Source organism: Rattus norvegicus, chromosome 1, assembly GCF_021556685.1.
Source record: "Rattus norvegicus strain SHRSP/BbbUtx chromosome 1, alternate assembly SHRSP_T2T, whole genome shotgun sequence".
NCBI lineage: Eukaryota > Metazoa > Chordata > Mammalia > Rodentia > Muridae > Rattus > Rattus norvegicus.
The window spans coordinates 128367561-128389035 of record NC_141534.1 but is presented as its reverse complement, the minus strand read 5'-3'; the positions used below and the strand labels follow the sequence as shown (position 1 = coordinate 128389035).

Sequence of the window (21475 nt, the reverse complement as noted above, 5' to 3'; positions counted from 1 at the left end):
ATTTCGTTCATTTTCATCCCCCCCGAAAAGATGAAATTTCAGATCTTCTTTTTACCCCTTAGCAAGATAAGGACTTGATTGGGTCATCAATTCTTTCTGAAATGAGTTTCCTAATTCGTACATTCAGAGGCTAATTTGCGCAAAACTCTCAGAATTAATTAGAAAAATCAAATCCTTAATGTATGCAGCAGGGAGACAAGGGTGCTTGTGTGAGTGGTAGCCATGGGGAGCTAAGTGTCAAGACTCCAGTATAAGGTCTATGATTTTTAGGGTATTTCATTACCAGCATCCTTTCATTTTTCTTGCTTTGTGCTGATACAGTCATTCCTTACTTCTTATGGCTGGTGGGAGGATAAAATAAAGAAGAAAATGCACAACGAGGGTTTAGTAGCAATATTTCATTCTGTTAAAGTGCCCACCAAAGACTATTTAAAACAAAAAAACAAAACAAAACAAAACAGAAAAGGGACAGTCCCTACATAATTCCTGTTATTATTCCCACGTTATGTGAACATGACCTTTTTTGTTATCACGCCTTTAATGTGACCAATTTCTTGAAGCACCACAATTTTCAAAAAACTTCTGAGTGGTTATGAGTGGTGTTTTCCCACTCTGTTAGAAGTATACTTGCTCATGTTGTACACGGGGAGAATCTTTCTCATCCCTACCCACTCCCATTCCCCCTTTCACCAAAATAAATGCCTCCCCCCCAAACAAAGAAATTATTTCACGGTATATTTAATGCTCATTTTAAAGTTTATTTATGGTGGGGTTGGATACATGTTTTGCAAAGTGTGCTAAGTGCTTAAACTGAAAACAGTCCAGTTCAAATCAGTCCATTCCACATGGATGTTTCCTGTGCCAGTTGGAGTCATATGGAGAGGGACCCTGACCTTTCTCTTGGTCAGGTCTGTGTTGTTGTTAAGTCCTGCTAACTCTCCAGGGCCTTCTTTGTCGATACGGACCATCAGTCCCATTCAAAGAACAAGATACAGAACACCTCAATGTATTTCACAAGTTTAGCACAGCACATCTCTTGTACAAAAATCCAAGAAAGCACAGAAGTGAAAGTACCAACTTGCTCACTTATAAAACACACATGCATCAATTTTAAACACTACACGAGTACACAACTGAATACATTGCATTACAAGATAAAAAAAGCACTGGATGGAAAACTTAAAAACTATACATGAAATACTGCACTATGAATCTGGGATACTCTAATGTCCAACCCCACCCTTACACAGCCCTAGTATGGGTCAGAAACTATCAATGTGCTCCTGGACATTTTAGTCCTCAGAGACACTGCTGCGGGGGGCCTGGGCGACAAGATTAGCCTCCCGCAGAGCTCTGGCCTGCTCCAGAGCCTCTCTGTAGCGGGAAGGCCAAGCCTGGGGATCCTTCTTAAAGACTCTGGCCAGGAACTCCATGATCTGCATCTTGGTGATTTCACGGTTAGCTCTGGGGCCCCAGAAGAACTCGTACTCGGGAGGCTCGATGTGGGGCACACGCTGGTACTTCAGGTAATTCTGCTGGACGAACTCCTCGGTGATAATCTTTCTCACATCTCCGAAGGTGGAGTGCTTCTTCCAGGGCCTCAGCCCCAGGATGCGCAGCACATTCCAGACCGCACCCTCTCTGGCCCCGCGGCCCTTCACATAGATGAGACTCAGGATCATGAGCAGGAGACCTGTCATGGGCATACGGTTGTTCAGCGCGACTCTGTCCAGCTCTTCTGGGCTGAGTGCTTTGACCAGGGCGAACTCCATGGTGTGGAGATTGGTCAGCCTCAGGTGCAGCCCGAAAACTCTGGCGAGGATGACGCTGGTGCGCCTGAGGATGCTTCTGCACCACTTCTTGTAGCTGCCCATGACCTCTTTCACCATGTCTGGAAACCAGAGGACCATCCTCTTCTGGTCCTTGACCAACACGTACCACATGAGCTCGTGCGCCTTCTGCACCAGCTGGGCAGGGGCCGGCGGTGCTGGGATCGGCCGGGCTGGGCTCTGGGGCTGGTGGGCGCGGCCCTCTTCTGCGGCCTGCTGCAGGATCTTAGGGTCAACCTCTTCAAACCGTTCTGCAGGTGGTGGCGAGGCCTGTGGGGCTGCCATAGGGCCTTCCGGAGCGCACGATGGCCCTGAGAGGTTCGCGGCCAGAGGAGCGGGAGGAGGGACCCCCACCGGAACAGCATCGCTGACCTGCATCTCAGTGTCGGGGTCCTCAGCGGCAAAGTTAGGGTCGCTCAGGTCCTTACTTTGTTCCGACATTCTGCGTCTTTTGATCAGAGCAGGACGGCTGCGACTCGGAGCTCTCGGAGCCTGCACTGCCTCAGTGGATACTAGCAGAGGAAGTGCGCTTTACTGAGCACTGCGCCTTCCGCAGCAGCGGGCCGGGCGGGGCAGACGCTATATTGCGCATGCGTAGTGGGAAGCCAGAAGGGTGGTAGGGCTGGATAGGAGCGAAGTAGCAAAGCCCAACCACTGGGGTCTAAGGGAGGGTACCACTAGTATTATGAAAAGGATCTCCTGGTCTCCTGTATGGGACAGAGATGGGTGATAGTGGGGAAAGAAACAAGTTGAAGGAGAAAGATATAGCTGAGATGGTGAAGTTAAGTTCCGACACACTGAGTTAAGTGTGAAGGTCCTGGAGGAAGAAGACTAATTCTTGAATTTGAGTTTTCCACAAAAGAATAGGAGAGACAAAAATAACCTTTTCTTGGAAAGTCATACCTGATGATGATGATGATGATGATGATGATGATGATGATGTGTTGTCTAATATCAGAATGTTGAGAAATTATTAATAGAGATAAATCGTTACAAATCTGAGCAGTATCAAACAAGGAAGAATGCAAAGTATAGTTACAGACACTGGAAATCAATCCATGTGAGAATTTAATGTTTTAGAAGTAGATTCATATAACATAATTGATGTGCGTCTAAAATTTTAATTAAAATGGGACTTGGTTCAGTGGGCAAGAGCTGTTGCAGTTCAAGCATGAACCTGAGTTTAAACCCCAGGTCCCACATGAACAAAACAGATATATAAAATTATTTATATGTATTCATTCATCGTTGGATTCTTAGTTTGTTGGCTTACAATTATTTTAATAACTATGGATTTGGGCTCTGCATTTCTATTAGGTCACTTTGATTTCATTTAGAAATTCCCTTAAGAATCTAGTGGGAAATGATCAACATGTTTATTAATACACATTTTATGATAGTGTATTTTTCATGCACTCCCAGTGCCCTTTCCCCCTGCTTACTGCTGTTACATCTTCATGTTTATAAGAAATCTTCCACGTCTTGCATTACGTCATTAGCAAATGACTAATTCCATGTTGGGCGCACGTCCAAATCTTTCCCAATATCTTTCAAATGCAATTCTTTTGGATAATATCTAACATTCTTTCATAAATGAGAGGCAGCATATTGGTGTTCATAAATAAAAAATGTAGATTGAGAGGAGGTAACCTGAACCTGATATTTCCTCGAACTTTCCTTTATGCAATGACCATGGTTGAAGCTTCCAAAGCCAGAAGTCCTTAAATTTGATCATCTTTCTTATTCTGAAATAATGGAATTCCTTAGCCCTTCTTTGAGTTCCTCAAGTTTAAAACATCTTAAAATTATGCATTGAGATTTATTATCACTTAAAACAGATGTATTTAAGGTATTGGGTTGGCATTCCTTGGCTCTTCAATGTGTTTATTTAGACAAGACAGACATCTTTTACCCAGAATATTTGTGGCAAGAAGTATGTCCGTGTTTCCAGGTTTGAGAATATTCGCATATGTACAATGATATGTTATAAGCTCCAGAATAGACATGTTATTAGTTTGCTTTCTATCCACATTTTGAAGGCAACATTATACAATAGTCCTGGTAGACTTTTGTCTCAGTTGTGATCTGGTGAGAGCTGATATGGGATTTTTCACTTGTAATATCCTGTACATCCTGGAAATGTTTCAGATTGTACAATGTTTGCTATTTCGGGTATTTGGACTAAGAGTGCTCTAGTCATTTCTTAGATATGTTTTTCCCAAGTGGGTTGATTTTGAAGAATTTTCTGGGCTAACTCACTATGTGTATACATACATGCACATACTGTATGTATACCTATGCATACAGTGTGTTTGCCATCCTGTACTTAATGGGTTCTTGAAAACAAATCACAAATATGGGACCAATAATTTTGAAGTTGTTTCTTGCTCAGATAGAATACCAGAGATGTGACCAGACAGCCACTTGGGCTTCAGCAACTGTCTAGAGTGAGCTGTATAATAGAATTCCTAGCTGGAACTCACTCTAAAGAAGCTGTTAGCATGATAGTATGCAGAACCTCTACTGAAGCTCGCAAGACACATTCCTATTGATAAGAAAGTTGCTTACTGCTGAACCAGGGAGTATAGATTAGGACCACATGAATAGATAGTGCTTCAAGAATTCAATCCACAGAATTAATGTTCAATTTAAAAGGAGTCCAGTGTAAACTGTGGTTCTGCTTAGCTTCAGAGTTCCAAAGCACCCCTACAGATAACATTTTCATCTATTCAATGAAATCCTTCTGAAGAAAATCAACCCAATGCCATAAAGAAGAGGAAGAGAGTTTCAGATAACGTTTAAGCACAGAGCACAGACTTTAAGCAGAGAGCACATTTATTATGAGAGCTTGGGAGCAGATAGCTACACAATACATTGCCTACTCCTATAGAAGCTGGAAAACATTACAAAAACAATCAAAAGGAAGTAACATTAGGGAAAGTAAAAAAAAATCCAGTACTGGTGTGGTGTCCATGACTACCCTAAACCCACGGGAGATACCAGGATTAGAGCTCTAGAGGTGACCAAGAATGTGGGGAATAAATTAGAGTTGGTGGACATTTTTACATTCAGTTTAACAGGAGATAGAAAATAAGACACTTCACCAGAGTTTTAGAAACTAAAATGCAGGAAACTTATACTAATTGCTCCCTGAAAAGATTCAGGAAGAGATTCGGAAATAGAAAATGGAGACATTATGTCTTCGGATCTTTTGGAAAGGACATTTTTTTTCCAATGGGTTACTTCAGACTGTAATATGGAGCAGATTATACAGCTGTGGAATAGGCTGTTCTTGGCAGACTCATCTGAAGAGGCCTCTCCTGGCACTGGCTTCCACAGAGAGCTGAGGAAGGGGTGGGGGTCATCTTGGAGCCTCCTGAGAATACTGCGCATGTTCTCAGGGCAGGCCCCTTGGATGAAATGTGACTTTTTCCTGGCTCTCCCCTGTCCACATAGGCAGTGACCTTTCTCTTGAAGCCCCCAAATGGGCCCCACTTGCCTTTTCAGGCCAAGAAACTGAAACAGAAAACTCATTTTCATATTTTCAGCAAATACTATTGAGCAGTGTCAGTCATAGTTTTAAATGTTGCCTTTAGAAAAGTAGCTCAGTCTTGTAGAGAAAGATGACATTGGGAGTACTAAGGAGCTGATTACCTTTTCTGTTACAAAACAATAGGAAACCATGACAGAAAACAGCTTTCTACAGTTTGAGGGAGGAGGAGGGACCCATGTTCCCTACGGGTTGGAACTAAAGCTTGTTTCTTTTTTCAGGCCAGCTACGCACACCTAAAGCGTTAGCTTTGTTCCGTTCACACTCACATGTTCAACTGACACACAGAGAGTACTAGGGTTCAAAGTGTCTCCTAAATGGTCACCTTGATACAGCATTTAGACTGGAGCAATTGATAAAGAAGAAATTGAGGAGAGGGGTTCTGAGAAGGCAAGACATTTGACACTCCTATTACAACTATAGTTTGTGTGTTTGTCTAAAACAGAATGCAGAAAGATTTTATGATATGATAAACGGGTGAAAGAAAATTGCAAGGTGAAATATAAATAAGAAAAAAAACAAGCAATAAAGTAGTCATTATTTTGATCTGTATTGTAAACAAGCAGCAATTTTGACATCCAGTCTTGACAAAATAAAGTATGTTCAGTAGAAATACCAATGAAAAAGTATTTACCTGGGATGTAAAAAACAGGAATAACAATCTTCTTCAGAATTGTGACTGAATAAGTATTGCTGTGTGACCACAACATGCAGTAACATTTTGGAAATCTATGCAGACAGAAATACAGACTTAACATATCTGGGATAAACCTGAGTAAAGCCAGGGAAGGTGGCATTTATGTAAATTGCAGGACTCCATAAGGAGTTTGTATGATCCAGAGTTCAGAGTTCAATAGTGATACAGTGTCAATCCTTCTAAACCCTAAACCTTAATCAACACACACACACACACACACACACACACACACACACACACACACACACACACAGACAGACACTGTATAAAAATTATCCTAAAGGTATTGTGGCTGAAGTGAGACATTTTGGAGATAAAAAGGTAAGCACTATCATTCTTAGTGTTCCTAGGATCAAATTCTTTTTAGTGGCTATTCCTGGCATAGAGGAAGGATTAATTTTTGCACTTCCCAATATTCTACCTCTACCCTCCTTGGGAATACCAGAGGGAAGGCAGAAAAATTTAAATTAAACTCTTTTCCCACTTAAAACTTTACACGGTTTTCATGTAAGTTGTCAAAATTTTGTGCGTAGTAATTTTTGCAGTATTTCCACTTATGCCCTTTGCCATCAATCAATTCATCTAAATTTTTCTGCCTTCCCTCTGGTATTCCCAAGGAGGGTAGAGGTAGAATATTGGGATGTGCAAAAATTAATCCTTCCTCTATGCCAGGAATAGTCACTAAAAAGAATTTGATCCTAGGAACTGTAAGGATGATAGTGCTTACCTTTTTTTATCTCCAAAATGTCTCACTACAGCCACGATACCTTTAGGATAATTTTTATACAGTCTCTCTCTCTCTCTCTCTCTCTCTCTCTCTCTGTGTGTGTGTGTGTGTGTGTGTGTGTGTGTGTGTGTGTGTGCGCGCGCGCGCGCATGTGTGCGCGTTTTGGCTTCCACCATTGTACTGGAATTACACAAATACGTACATCAAAGATATCTCTCAAGACATCCCTAACACCTCCAGATGTCTCATAGGCTGCCTGGAGAACTGAGAGATTGCCTAAGCCTTGGGCCTTAGGATGTGTCTTTGTCTCCAATTGTCCTTTAAAAGTTGTGGCTTCTTATTTCTCTTGTTTTGGCTATCCAGATTCTCAGATGAGAAGAACCGAAGAGGAGAAAAAATGATCAGGGAGGAGAGAAGGTGAGGTATGTCAACAGATCCACATAATTTAAACATCTTTCGAAACTAGCATAACACATTCTTTCCTAGATCTATTTTAGGGTGCATGAAAACAAGATTCCACATCTTAAGCATATGTCTCTAAAACACATTATATGAACTAGACATTGTAATCATGTCTCTTCTTCTTCCCTCCCTCCCTCTCTCCTTCCTTCCCTCCCTCCCTCCCTCTCTCTGTCCTCCCTCCCTCTATGTGTGTGTGTGCCTGTGCATTCACTTGTCCATGTGGAGTCCAGAGGTCCACATCAAGTGTCTTTCTTAATGACTCTCCATGTTGTTTTATGAAATGTAATCATTCACTGATCCTGGAACTTTTTCAATAAGCTAGAGTGTCTGGACATCCAGTTTCACAGATTTTCCTGTGTCCACTGCTGCACTCCCTCCGACTTGGATTGAAGGCACTGAATATCTTATCCAAAGATTACCAGATTGAAGGGGACTGAAACTCAGGTCTTCATCCTTGACAATCTCCTCAGTTCTCATTAAGCCATCTGTAGTCCTCACCTTTATCCTTTAGATCTAATTAATATATATTTCTCACCTCCCAAAAGCTGACATAGATAACCATTCTTCTCAACTGAATTGCTACAGTCTGCTCTTGAAGTACTTACACACTTATTTGCTTATGCTGCACAATGAACCCAATATGTTCACGCATACTATATATAATATCGATACAAAATGTTAATTTGCTAAACATGATATCACCAATGCTTTCACTGTGAGTTGCTTCCAAATACAGAAGTATAAGCTGTCATGGGTCTGGCAGCCTGGACTCTGAATGAAGCGTTGGAATGATCATGTGCCCAACAAAATTTTACAAATAATACCTTTTTGCTTTTCTTTAATTTCATTTCACTTTACCATTTTATTTTATAGCAGGATCATGCAGTCTATCCGAGACTGATCTTAGATTTATAACTCTGCTTTCTCAGTCTTTAGGGTGCTAGAATTATAGGTATGTAGTTTCTGGTCCATCTTCCTCACCTCTTCAAGTATAGATGGCTCTTGACATGTTCCAGCTTGTGGCAGCACAGCTCCTATGTATGTGTTTGTCCTCGAGTGGCTATCTCACTTTTCTTCCACTAATTTGATCTTCACTCTCTTACTAAGCATATCACTTATTAGACTGAGAGATAGCTTAAGTCTAGGACAATCTTTTCAAAGACCTTAACAATCACATCTTTAAAAATACTTTCTTGATTTGCTTGCTTCTTTATTTTTATATGAGATGAATATACACACATTCTAGTGATTAAAAGCATGATCCCTTTTAAAGGATTCTATATATGATTTACTACAATTACCAAATAAGGATTAAGCTAATCTAGACATTGCATTATGCCGAGAAGTAGAGAATAACCTGGGAGTTTGAAATAAACCCTCAAACAAATAAGCAACAACTTTTAACAAACTCATTTTCTCCAAATATTATCTCCTGGAAGATCTGGATAAGAATAATACAATAGTGGGGAAATGGATCAGCAGGTAAGCAGGCTTGTTACTAAGCCTGGCAGTTCAATTCTCTGAATATAAAAAGTGTACAGAGAGAATGAATCACTGAAGTTTATTTTGCCATGGCATACACACACACACACACACACACACACACACACACACTTATAAATTATCAAATGGTACATTAATAGAAAAGGACCCAAATAAGATGAGAAAAAAATCAGTTTACATAGTTTCATACAACCATGTATTACAAAAATCAATGGTTGGAAATCCCTATTAATAGGCAGATGTGTACACTGAAGATTCTACTGCACATAGGGAAAGTAGAGTTCTGATTTCATCACTAATGCTTATACTAAAAGTGAGTGTTGGAAAGTATGGAATTATTTTATCAATAGAAGAGTGGGATACAAGTCCATTATCTATTACTCCAAAAGTTTGCAACTGAGCCCTTAATGAGTGATTAAGCAGAACCACAGGAGCATCCAAGACTAGGTCACTCAAGTTTCCATAGCATTTTTTCCCTCAGTTTCTTTTTTTAAATTTTATTTTTCTTGGATATTTTACGTGCTTACATTTCAAATGTTATTACCTTTCCTCCCTCTCCGATACCTCCTCCCCCTACTTCTATGAAGATGCTCCCACTCCCATCCACCCACTCCCACCTGAAGGCCCTGTCATTCCCCTACATTGGGGAAGCCTTCCATAGTGTTAATAACGTTACTGATTCTTAATTATCCACTAAGCCCTAAATTACTGTGTCAGTGTAGTAAGGACACTCCTGTAACTGAAGAATATTACAAGGGATTTTGGAATCAGATCCAAATACTAAACATTAGTATGTAGGATCTAGCTTTTCATAAAACAGATTAATCTTCACCCTTTCTGGAACTACAATTTTGTCCTATGATGTCTATTGTACCTTATATTTTGTATTTAAATGTTTCTCTTCTAGGAAAAGCTGAAACGACAGCTGCAGGACAGTGGGTTGGAATTACGGGCCTCTCCTTGGGCATATGCTGTCTACTCATCTTGGAGCAGTAGGAAGAAGGTGTTGCTATTGTTAGATATGTGCCTTTGGGTATCTTTGCTTCCCCCACCTTGATTTATATACACCTTTCTTTTACATAGACAAAGTACCACAGCTTTACACTTTTTATTAAGATTCTCCTGATGATTCCTGCATATTGATAGTATATAATTTGACTGTTCTTGATATGTGTATCCATGTATCCATTGCCACTATCTAATAAATATACTCATCACTTTCTTTTTTTAATGTCCTTTTATAATTGTTCTCCAATGCACTCCATTTTGTCTCCTCAGTTTAGCAGTGACCTCTGACTTGTGACTCAGTAATGTAGTTGTCAATTTCTATAATGGTTATACATGGAATTTCTCTATTACTCGTTTTCTCTGACACCTTTCTGCTTTGTAGTTTTTTGGGCTTAGGGTTTGCTTTGAGACACTTCCTGTTTAAGGTGTGTCTGGAGTTTAATCACTCACTGAACAGTATTGTGTAGCTATTCCTTTCATTTCACTTTGACCAACAATTTATGTTAGGAATACTTCATTTTGGCGCATGTTTTCAGAGATTCTCAATCTATCATAATGAACAAGAGAGGTCTTATGGTGGCAGGGACATGTGGTGAGAACCACTTGAATAGCAGTAGGCTAAGATCAGGTAGCAGGTGCAATGAGTGTCTGGGCTCTAATGCTACAGTCTCACCTCCATCATGAATGTGTAGCAGCTGTATCTACATGCACAGTACTTGTGCAAACATAGTTGAAAGATAGAGGCATATTAGCTGGAAAAAGAAAGAGATGCAATATGGGCAAATATCACAATCCATTGTAAACAAGTAAGAAATTGTAAAAGAAAATAAAACAATAATTGAAACCCAGTTGCTGGTTTCCTCCTTGGACCAGCTGAGCCCCACCTTACAAAATTCTCCATAGCCTAACAAAACATGAAGCTATGAGGATATTCATAGTCAAAACAAAACGATCATACTGTATGGACATACTGAAATTCATTTACCATTCAGATATTGATAATATCTTAATCTTCGATTTGAAACTCTGATAGGTATAATTGATGTGACTGTTCTGGTAAACACCCTTTTTTATTAAATATTTATTTATTTATAAAAATTCACTTAACTTCGTGATCACAGGCCCTTCTCTTCAGAGAAGGGGAGTCTTTTTCAGGAATCACCTCACCCTGAGACATCTAGATCCAGCAGGATTAGGCATATCCTCTCCCACTGAGGATCAACCAGGAATTAACATATGCCATCAATTTTCTTATAGGAACTGGATGGTTGGGTCATGTATTAGGTCATTATTTACCATTTAAAAGTTAAATTGAAGTTTTAGCATTTCATGTCTATATTAGCATGTGTGTTAGAGCTAGGTCCTCCACATGTGTGGAAATCTTAGATGAGGTGTTTTAAAATCTTAGTTACTTTTATGTAAATATATCAGTGTCTTTAATTCCTAATTGCATGTTCCTAATGACTAATGATGCTGGGCATTTATGTTTTCTTGTGCTCTCTTTTATCTACATGCTATCATTGGTAATCATATAAATATCTCTCTCTCTGTCTCTCTGTCTCTCTCTCTGTCTCTCTCTGTCTCTCTGTCTCTGTCTCTCTGTCTCTGTCTCTCTGTCTCTGTCTCTGTCTCTCTGTCTCTCTGTCTCTCTCTCTCTCTCTCTCACATACACACACACACACACACACACACACACACACGAACTCACACATACACACATTTTACCCTTCTCCTTAACCTGTAGCTAAACTTTGAGGTTGCCTGAAACTCTCTGGGATTATCAGCATAGACTACTATAGCTGACTCCTTGTCACCATCTAATAGTATATTTCAGAGTAGAGTATTTTTGTCTTCATTATATACTATTGAAATTTTCCTTTTAAAGATTTATTTTTACTGTGTGAGCAACTGTGTGTCTATATGTTCGTATGTACATGTAAGCACAGTCTGCCCATATATCAGAAGTGTTGGTCTGAGGACCTGGAGCTTGAGCTTCCTGAAATGATGTTTGGAAGCAAACTTCAGTCATCTGCATGAGAAGGAAGCAGTCTTAGTCACTGAGCCATGTTTCTAGTTCTAAAAAAAACTTGTATGTTAAAGCTGAGAAATAATGTGCTAAATTGAATATATACTATTTTTTTTAGAAAAGCTGGAATTTTAGCTATAATATTTGCATCATTTTATACCACAGAACCTATTTTCATTCTAGAAATACTCCCTATCTGTTGAGCTTAGCAGGTAGTCAGAGAATATTGTTTAACACTGCTATGCTTTTAGTATTTATCACCTATACACCTGCCCACCTGTGCTTTGACCAGAACTGGCCATCATGTTCCACTGATCTGCCTTCTGTTTTCCAAATGAGGGAAGTCATACACAGTCATATACACCAGGGATGATATCTATAAACACATCAATAACCATGGTGCCTCGGTAGCTGGGAGTATAGCTCATAGGTGAAACATTTGCATGACTGGTACAGGTCTCTGAAATGCTACCATCAATCAGACATAGGCAACCACAGGTATACTTGTCTTCATAGATCGATTGATGACAATGAATGTAAATTAAACTACAAAATTAGTGTTTGTAACTGGTGATTTCACTTCCCTTTAATTTTGTTTTTCATGTACTTTTGGAAACATGTAGCAGATTTTGGTTCCATGATATCACACTGAATTGGAAGAACATTTTTTTACTTTTAATTGGATAATGAAAATTATATTTACCTTTTCATATTTTAAACATTGCTTCCATAAACACTAATATAAAATGTGTGTGGAAATTAATTTTTATTTTTCACAGATTTAAATAGTTGAATCATATATTTACTGTGTTAAATCATTGTATAACATACAAATCTTTTTTTCCAAAGTGTGTGTTCACTTTTACACTCTCATGGTCAGAATACAAGCTTTCCAATTAAACTACAATGTCACCAACTTATGAAAATGTCCTTTACAACGGTTTGTATTGTTTTGAATTGCGTTGCATCATATCATATTGTATCATATTTTATTGATTGTATTAGTGGTACTAGCTTGCAACAATAATGCTTGTTATGCTTTTGAACTTCTTTTTCCTAGTGAGAAAAATTAAACATTTTTAACAATTAAAACAAATCTCTATGTGTATTAATCTCTTTGTGTGCAGTATGTATAAATATGTGTATATGTGCAAATGTATATATAAGCAAATGTTTATGTGTATAAGAATGTGCATATGTGTATAAATCTGTGGACATATGCATAATGTGAATTTGTGCACATAGATGTATATATACATGTGTTTATGTCTATGCATGTGTGTGTATGTGCATGTATGAATTTATTGTGTATTCCTGTGTACATGTATGTGTAAGATTTTACCTATTTCAAGTTTATGTTTTTTATGTTTTTATATGTATATGTGATTATGTGTATGTGAACGCTTTATATATATATATATATGTGAACACATATTTATATATGTGTATATGCACGTAGGCATGCTTATGCTTATATATGTATGTGAGTTTGGGTTTGTATATGTATGCATGTATATGTATATATTTAAGTAATAAGTACATATATAAATATGTGCATATATGTCTACATTAATGTATATGTGTGAATGTGTGTTTAAGTTTATGTTTGGATGTGTGACTCTCCTGTTGTTTATGTATATCTGCATGTTTATGCATGTGTGCATGTATGTACATGTAAAAATGCATATGTATGTGCGTGTATTCTGAAGCTCATGTGTATAAGTGTGTTTGTATTTATGTGTGTGTGTATGGTTATGCATGTGTGGGTATGTACATATGTTTATATAAATTTTAATGCATGTATGTTCATGCATGTGTGTATGTCTTATTGATTGTGTTTTGTATAATTAACAATGTGTTTAAGTCTATATGTATATGCGTATATGTGTAAATGTTTGTGTGTAATATATATACATATATATATATATATATATATCCTATCTCTGTAAATGTAGGTATGTGTATGTATTTATGTATATTTATTCATGCATGTGGATATGTGTTAATGAACCCAAAAGTATTTGTATGTATGTATATGTGTGTGGTTATATTTATGTGTGTATGTGTATTGATATTTTTTAAGTTTTCAGGTGTATTTGTCTTTATATATGTATATGTTCTTATATATGTGTGTTTTGCTTATGCATGTTTGTTTAAGTATGTGCATGTATATGTATGCATGCATGTATGTATATATGTGTGTATGTGAATATTTTTCTGGCAATGAGAGTGCACAAGTACTACAGCATACTTGTGAACGTTAAAGGAAAATCTGAGGTGTTATTTCCCACCTTCCACTTCATTTGAGACATGATCTATTGATTGTCACTGGGTTTGTTAGGCTAGTTGACTTAGAACATATAGGGATTCTACCGTCTCTGGTTTGTCTATCACTATAGGAGTGTTGGGGTTACAAAATCAGACTATCCCAGTCTGCATTTTGTATATGTTCTGGGTATCCAAAGTCAGGTCCTTACACATATGTGGCAAGCAGTTTACCAAGTGAGCCACCTCTCTAATTCATATTAACATACTTTTATGTTTGTTGCACAGTTATTAATTTTCTTGGACATATATGTATTCAGTTGGCTTACTTCTTTAAAATCTGGATTATTTGAGCTTCAGTAGTTCCATATACGTTATGTGATTTCAGATACTAGTTCTTCATTAGGCAAATTAACTGAAATAATGCATGGAACTATCACATACAATCACTTAGCATAAAACCTATTCCAAGTATGGGAGGATTCCAGCTGAAGGGCCAATTGATATAATACATTGCTATGGCACGATACTAATGAAAAAGTGTCATCACTTTGTCCAATGCTATGCTACCATTATGAGTTCAATCAACGACCATTTAGATCACCTATCAATAAAAAATACAGAGATTATCACTTTAGCTTTTTGCTTTCCTTCATGTGCTTCTCGGATATTGCCCATAAAGTGCAGTTCTAAGTTGTTTGTTTGAAGAAATCCTTTGAGGATTTCCTAAAAGACAGATATTCTAGAGATATGTTTCTTAGTTATTTTCTGATTTCAGATTGTGTGTGACCACATATGTGTGCATATAAGTATTTATTGGAGCATATTTGCATAGTTCATGCACATGTGTGCATGTGCATGTGAATTTGTGTGTGTGTGTGTGTGTGTGTGTGTGTCTGTATGTGTGTGTGCATGCGCAAATGTTTGCTACTGGTAGCCAAAAAACGGTGTTTATTGACTTCCCTTATCACTCTGTCTTGGCCTTGATGGTATGGTTTCTAATTGAACCTGAAGTTCACAATTTTATCTACTTTGATTAGCCAGTGAGCTCTCAAGGTGAGCTTTTCTTCACACACCAAACATGGATTAGAGGAGTGCTTGGACATGCATATACAGCAATCATTCATACTCATTAAATCATCTCCCTAGCCTATGTAAGTTTTTGTTCTTTGTTTTCTGTTCAGGAAAGTGTTTCTCTTTAGCCACATCCCTGGCAACATCTGAATTTTTGATGTTAGCCATTCTGACTGGTGTAGGGCAGAATATCAGTGTTGCTTTCATTTGCATTTCCCTGATTAGTAAGGATATTGAACATTTCTTGAAGTGCTTCTCAGACACTTGAGATTCCTCAGATGAGAATTCTCTGTATAGCTCTGAACTTCACTTTTTAAATATGGTTATTTGGTTCTTTGGAGTCTAACTTTTTGAGTTCTTTGTATATTTTTTGATATTATCCCTGTGTTGGATATAGGGTTCATAAAGATCTTTTCCCAATCTGTGGATTGCCATTTTGTTCTATTGACAGTGTCCTTCACCTTATAGAATCTTTGCAATTTTATGAGGTCCTGTTTGTCAATTCTTTACCTTAGAGCATAAGACATTGGTGTTCTGTTCAGGAAAATTTCCCCTGTGCCAATGTGTTCAATGTTCTTTCCCACTTTTTTTACTATTAGATTCATCATACCTGGTTTTATGTGGAGGTCCTTGATCTACTCGGACTTGAGCTTTATTCAAGGAGAAAAATGAGTCAATTTGCATTCTTCTCCATGCAGACCACCAGTTGAACCCATACCATTTGTTGAAAATGCTGTCTATTTGGCTTCTTTGTCAAATATCAAGTGATCATAGGTGTGTGGGTTCATTTCTGGATCTTCAATTCTATTGCATTGATCTAACTGTCTGTCTCTGTACCAATATTGTGTGGTCTTTATCAGTATTGCTTGGTAGTCTAGCTCAAGGTCAGTGATGGTGATTCCCCCAGAAGTTCTTTTATTTTTGAGAATGGTTTTTGATATGCTAGGTTTTTTGTTACTCCAGATAAATTTGAGAATTGCTCTTTCTATTTCTGTGAAGAATTGGGTTGAAATGCAAATGGCTGGAACTTGAAAATATCATCCTGAGTGAGATAACACACTCAGAAAAGAACATATGTATATTTACTCATTGATAAGTGGATGTTAGCCAAAAGAAGCTTGGGATACCCATGATACAACTCAGTTACCACCTGGAACTCAAAAATAAAGACGATCACACCAAATTATGGTTACTATAGTACAACTCAGTAGGGGGAATCGAATAATCTCTTGGAAGTAGAGAGAAAGTGGGATCTGGGAGGAAAGGGGGGACAGTTCAGATATAGGAGGAGATTGGGAAGAAGTGCAGAGGGTCAGGAATTTGAAAGTAGATGTGTAGCAGTAGGGGAGAGGGAACTGTGTAGCCACTAGAAAGTCCCAGATGTCAGGGCCCCAAGAGGTTCCCAACAGAGAGCCCTTTATCCAAAATACCCAACAAAGGGGAGATAGAATCTGTAGGGTCCATGTCCAGTGGATAGGCACGGCCCAGGTTGAGGGATGGGGCCACCCACCCACCTCAAAAAGTTTAGTCAAGTATTCCACCTGTCAAAATGTAATGCAGACACGAAGAGTGGAGAAGAGACAGAAGGAAAAGCCATCCAAAGACCACTCCACCTAGGGATCCATCCCACCTGTGAACACCAAACACGGACAATATTGCTGATGCCAAGAAGTGCTTACTGACAGGAGACAGGTATAGCTGTCCCCTGAGAGGCTTTGTCAGACCTGGACCAATACAGATGCAGAAGTACACAGCTAAACATTGGACTGAGCTCAGGAACCCCAATGGGGAAGTTAGGGCAAGGTCTGTAGGAGTTGAAGGGCTTTGAAACGTCATAGGCATCTTGCTTTATAGAGCCTGCATCTCTGTCTTAGGAATGCTGTGACTAGGTGCAATCTGCCATGCTCACTCATCATATGTATGGGTGTTGGGACTCCAAACTCTAGAGTTCATTGTTTGATATCTAGCATTTTGTCTACAGAATTACATCTCAAAGCTTAAGTAAATATATATTTTATTTAATTATAATTGTATGTATTAGAGTCAAACAAAAAATCATTTAGTATACTGCAAAGAGGAATTTACATCCAATAACAGAAGAGCATTAGGTAATTTGTGAAAGTGGGTTAATTTGAGGAATGTATCTGTATGTCAGGACAACTGAATATCACATGGCCAAAAGTGTTAATAACAAGTAGTTATGAAAGCATAAACACTGAGGTTTATTAATTATAGTAACAGAGTTACAATAATTAATTATACATTAATTAATTATACATTTGTATGGTACAGTGAAAATCCCAGGTATAATGAAGCACATACTTAATCTGAGGATAGTATGTTATAATTTTAAGCTGAAGTTGAATCCTTACTGAACTATGTTGCTAATGTAATACTTTAAATTCTTTTATAAAATATATTAATCTGAATAAAGAATGACAGTTACAATGAAGACAATTTAAGTTACAATTCATTTTAACTTAAAGTTCACTTTAATAATTCATTATGGATTTTAGTATCAATTAAATTTCCTTCTTTCTGACAAATGTACATCTTCAAATAAGTTTTTTAAATATGTTTACTTCTTCCTGTTTCTTCATAAGATAGCATTGACTTCATGCAGGTGCATAGCTAAACAAACAATAAGCACTTTCATAACACAAAGTACAGTTAAGAAGATCCCAAACATTAATCAATGTGAGGTTTCTGCTTTTTATCTATGTTTGTGGCAGATGGAATTATCAAGTCCAAAATAAAGGAATAGTTTGCCCTTAACGTGTTTTGGAATCAATGATCCCTGCTACCAGCAAACATGTTCAGCACAGAAGGTATCTACTTTTTCAATATTTATTTATTTATTTATTTATTCATTGATTGATTGATTGATTGATTGATGAAGGCTAATGTGCTGATAGCTAGAGAAGCAACCTTATGATGCACTCGTATTGTATGGGCGGGAGGCTTACACATTCATTTATCTGGTTTTACTTCTGTTGCTTCTTATCTAATGCCATTACCCCCATAAAGTTCTTAGTTATTAAGATTTTTGGTGCTCAGAGTTTTAGTCTTTTTATACTTGCATTTTTCAAACAACATGTTTTGAGTTCTCTTCACCTCAGTACCTATCCAACTTTATGCTGCATTGCCTCACGTTCTCTCCCTCTCTCTTCTTCTCTCTCTTTATCCTTCTCCCTTCCTCTCTTTCCCCTTTTCCCTCTCTCCATCTTGTCTGTCTTTTCAAAAACAAAAACAAAATTGAAGAAAATTAAGAAAAACATAAGAATAATACTACTAATAAGAAACAAAACTTTCCCTCTCCAGAAAACTTCCAAAAACAAGAACAAAACTATGGAATATATTTTATGTTGTATAACTATTTGAAGGTGTGCAGCCTGCTTTTGTGTATGGCTGATATACTCAGTTACACTCCATTGAAGAGAACTAATTTTCTTTCTTAGGTCTTACTAATTACAAACATGTTCTTGCATATAGCTGGAACTTTGCTTCCTCTTTCTCTTTCCAGGACTGAGATTTTGTATGGCTTGAACCTACTCAGGTCTTCTGCATGCTAATACAGTATTTGTGAGTTTATATGTCCGAGGTTTTTTTTCCTATTAGCTGTGGCTCTTATTATTTTTCCACTGTATTTTGTTCAATTATCCCTGGGTTTTGGGATAAGGAGGTGTTAAATAGATGTTCCATTGAAAGTTGAACATTCCAAATGTGGCAGATGTATATCTTATTCTGTATGTGGGTCCCACAACAACTACATCAGGGGCTGTACCTGACTCTCCTTGCCTACCTGTGGACCTTGTTCTCCTAACTGGGCTTTATTATCTGGCTTTAGTGAGAAAGGATGTGCCTAATCCTGCAATGACTTTGTATACCAGGGTCAGTTAGTACCCTGTGGGGCTCCACTCTTCTCAGAGGAGAATTGGAGGGGAGATGAAAGGAAGGGTTGTGTGAGCTGGGCCTGGGAGGATAAGCAGGACTGTTATCAGGCTGTGAAGCAAATGAATGAATGAATGAATGAATGAATGAATAAATAAATGAATGAAAGAAAGAAAGAAGGAAAGAAAGAAAGAAAGAAAGAAAGAAAGAAAGAAAGAATGAATGAATGAATATGAAAGAAACCTGTGCTCATTCTGTGCACACCAACCAGTTTTGGGGTTATGTCTTAATATCCATCCACTGCCAAATGAAACATCTCTGGTGAGGTTAAAAAATAAAATAAGATATGGGTGTGAAAATAATCAATATTATTTATGTCTGAATAGTATTCCATCATATATATGTACCACATTTCTTTGCAATTAAATGGATGGAATTAGGAAAGGTCATACTGAATGATTCAGTATCCCAGACTGAGAATGGCATACATCTTGTACTCTCTTTTTTTCTTTTATTGGATTTTTAAATTTACATTTCAAATGTTATTCCCTTTCCTGATTTCCCAGACATAAGCCCCCTATCACATTCTCCTTACCTTCTTCTATAAGGGTGTTCCCCTCCCCATCCACCTTCACTCTCCCCACCTCCTGACATTCCACTATACTGGGGTATCCAGCCTTGGCAGGACCAAAGGCTTCTCCTTCCATTGGTACCCAACAAGGCCATCTTCTGCTACATATGCAGCTGGAGCCATAGGTCAGTCCATGTATATAGAGCCTGGGAGCTCTGGTTGCTTGGCATTGTTGTTCTTATGGGTTGCAAGCCGCTTCAGCTCTTTCAATCCTTTCTCTAATTCCTCTAACTGGGACCCCGTTCTTAGTACAATGGATTGCTGCTAGCATTCACCTCTGTCTTTGACAGGATCTGGCTATGCCTCGAAGGAGACATCTATATCCAGCTCCTGTTAGCATGTGCTTCTTAGCTTCATCAATCTTATCAAGTGTTAGTATATATATGGACTGCATATTCATGTGGGGCAAACTCTGAATGGCCATTTCTTCAGTGTCTGCTCCAAACTTTGCCTCCATACCTCCCCTATGGATATTTTGCTCCCCTTTGTAAGAAGGAGTAGTGAAGCATCTGCACTTTGACCGGGCTTCTTCTTGAGCTTCACGTGGTCTGTGGATTGTCTTGGGTAATTCAAGCTTTTGGGCTAATATCCACTTATCAGTGAGTGCATACCATGTGTGTTTTCTGTGATTGAGTTACCTCACTCAGGATGATATCTTCTAGTTTAATCCATTTGCCTATGAATTTCATGAAGGCATTGTTTTTGATAGCTGAGTAGTACTGCATTGTGTAGATGTACCACATTTTCCGTACCCATTCCTCTGTTGAGGGGTATCTGGGCTCTTTCCAGTTTCTGGCTATTATAAATAAGGCTGCTATGAACATAGTGGAGCATGTGTCTTTGTTATATGTTGGACCATCTTTTAGGTATATCCTTAGGAGAGGTATAGTTGGGTCCTCAGGTAGTACTATGTCCAATATTCTGAGGAACCTCTCTTTGATCTACTGCTCCTAATTCCAAATCTTCAGAGGTAAGCACATAATCTGCAAAAACCAGGAAAGTAAAAGAGACTGTTTTTCGGGTAGGAATATGGCAGTGAGCAATAGAGATGGTAATATCAGTGTGAAATAGTGGGGAAAATGAGAAAAATACTGCATGTTAATTATGAAGGGGGAAGAGAGATAAGTACAAAATGAGGGTAAAATAACAATAAGAATATTTGTCAAAACCAACAAGGTATCATACTACTAACTACAATCTAAAAATAACAATAATTCATATATATATATATATATATATACAGTTTTATGAAAAAAATTCAGTTCTGCTGGTAATCATTTCTCTAGGAGCCAAAATCTGTCACATAAAAATCCTAATACCAGGAATGAGAACATTATTTTGAGAGGTTAGGACTGTCTATAAAATTTGTAAAACATTATAGGTTATTGGTTTTGATTACCCTCTAAAGGTGGGAGGTAAGTCTCTATGACTGAAGAGCCTCAGACAATGCTACCAAGTATGTGTTCTAACTTGAAGCTTGGGCCTAAACTACAATCATAAACTTATGAATGGATAAAGAAAAATTTGAACCCTCACATACTGGATTTTATTGAGCTATTAAGAAAAAGGTGCCAAGGACCAGTCCATATATACTCTTTTGTTGGACGCTTAGTCTCTTGGGTCCAGGTTAGTTGAAACTGTTGGTGTTCCTATGGGGTTGCTGTTCACTTCACCCCCTTCAGTCCTTCCCCCAACTCTTCAATAGGGGACCCAACCTCGGTCCAATGGCTGGCTGTAAGTATTTGCATGTGTCTCAGTTAGCTGCTAGTAGAACCTGTTAGAGGCCAGACATACTCAGCTCCTGTCTGCCAG

General features: G+C 38.1%; 1 protein-coding gene across 1 annotated transcript; it reads right to left on the bottom strand.

The window, feature by feature from the left end:
* Positions 1 to 737: 737 nt before the first annotated feature.
* Ndn (necdin, MAGE family member) lies at positions 738 to 2337 on the bottom strand. The gene is given in 1 exon segment (NM_001008558.2): positions 738 to 2337. A coding segment is annotated over 1 exon segment (978 nt). The 5' UTR covers positions 2271 to 2337; the 3' UTR covers positions 738 to 1292.
* Between the last annotated feature and the right edge of the window lie 19138 nt (positions 2338 to 21475).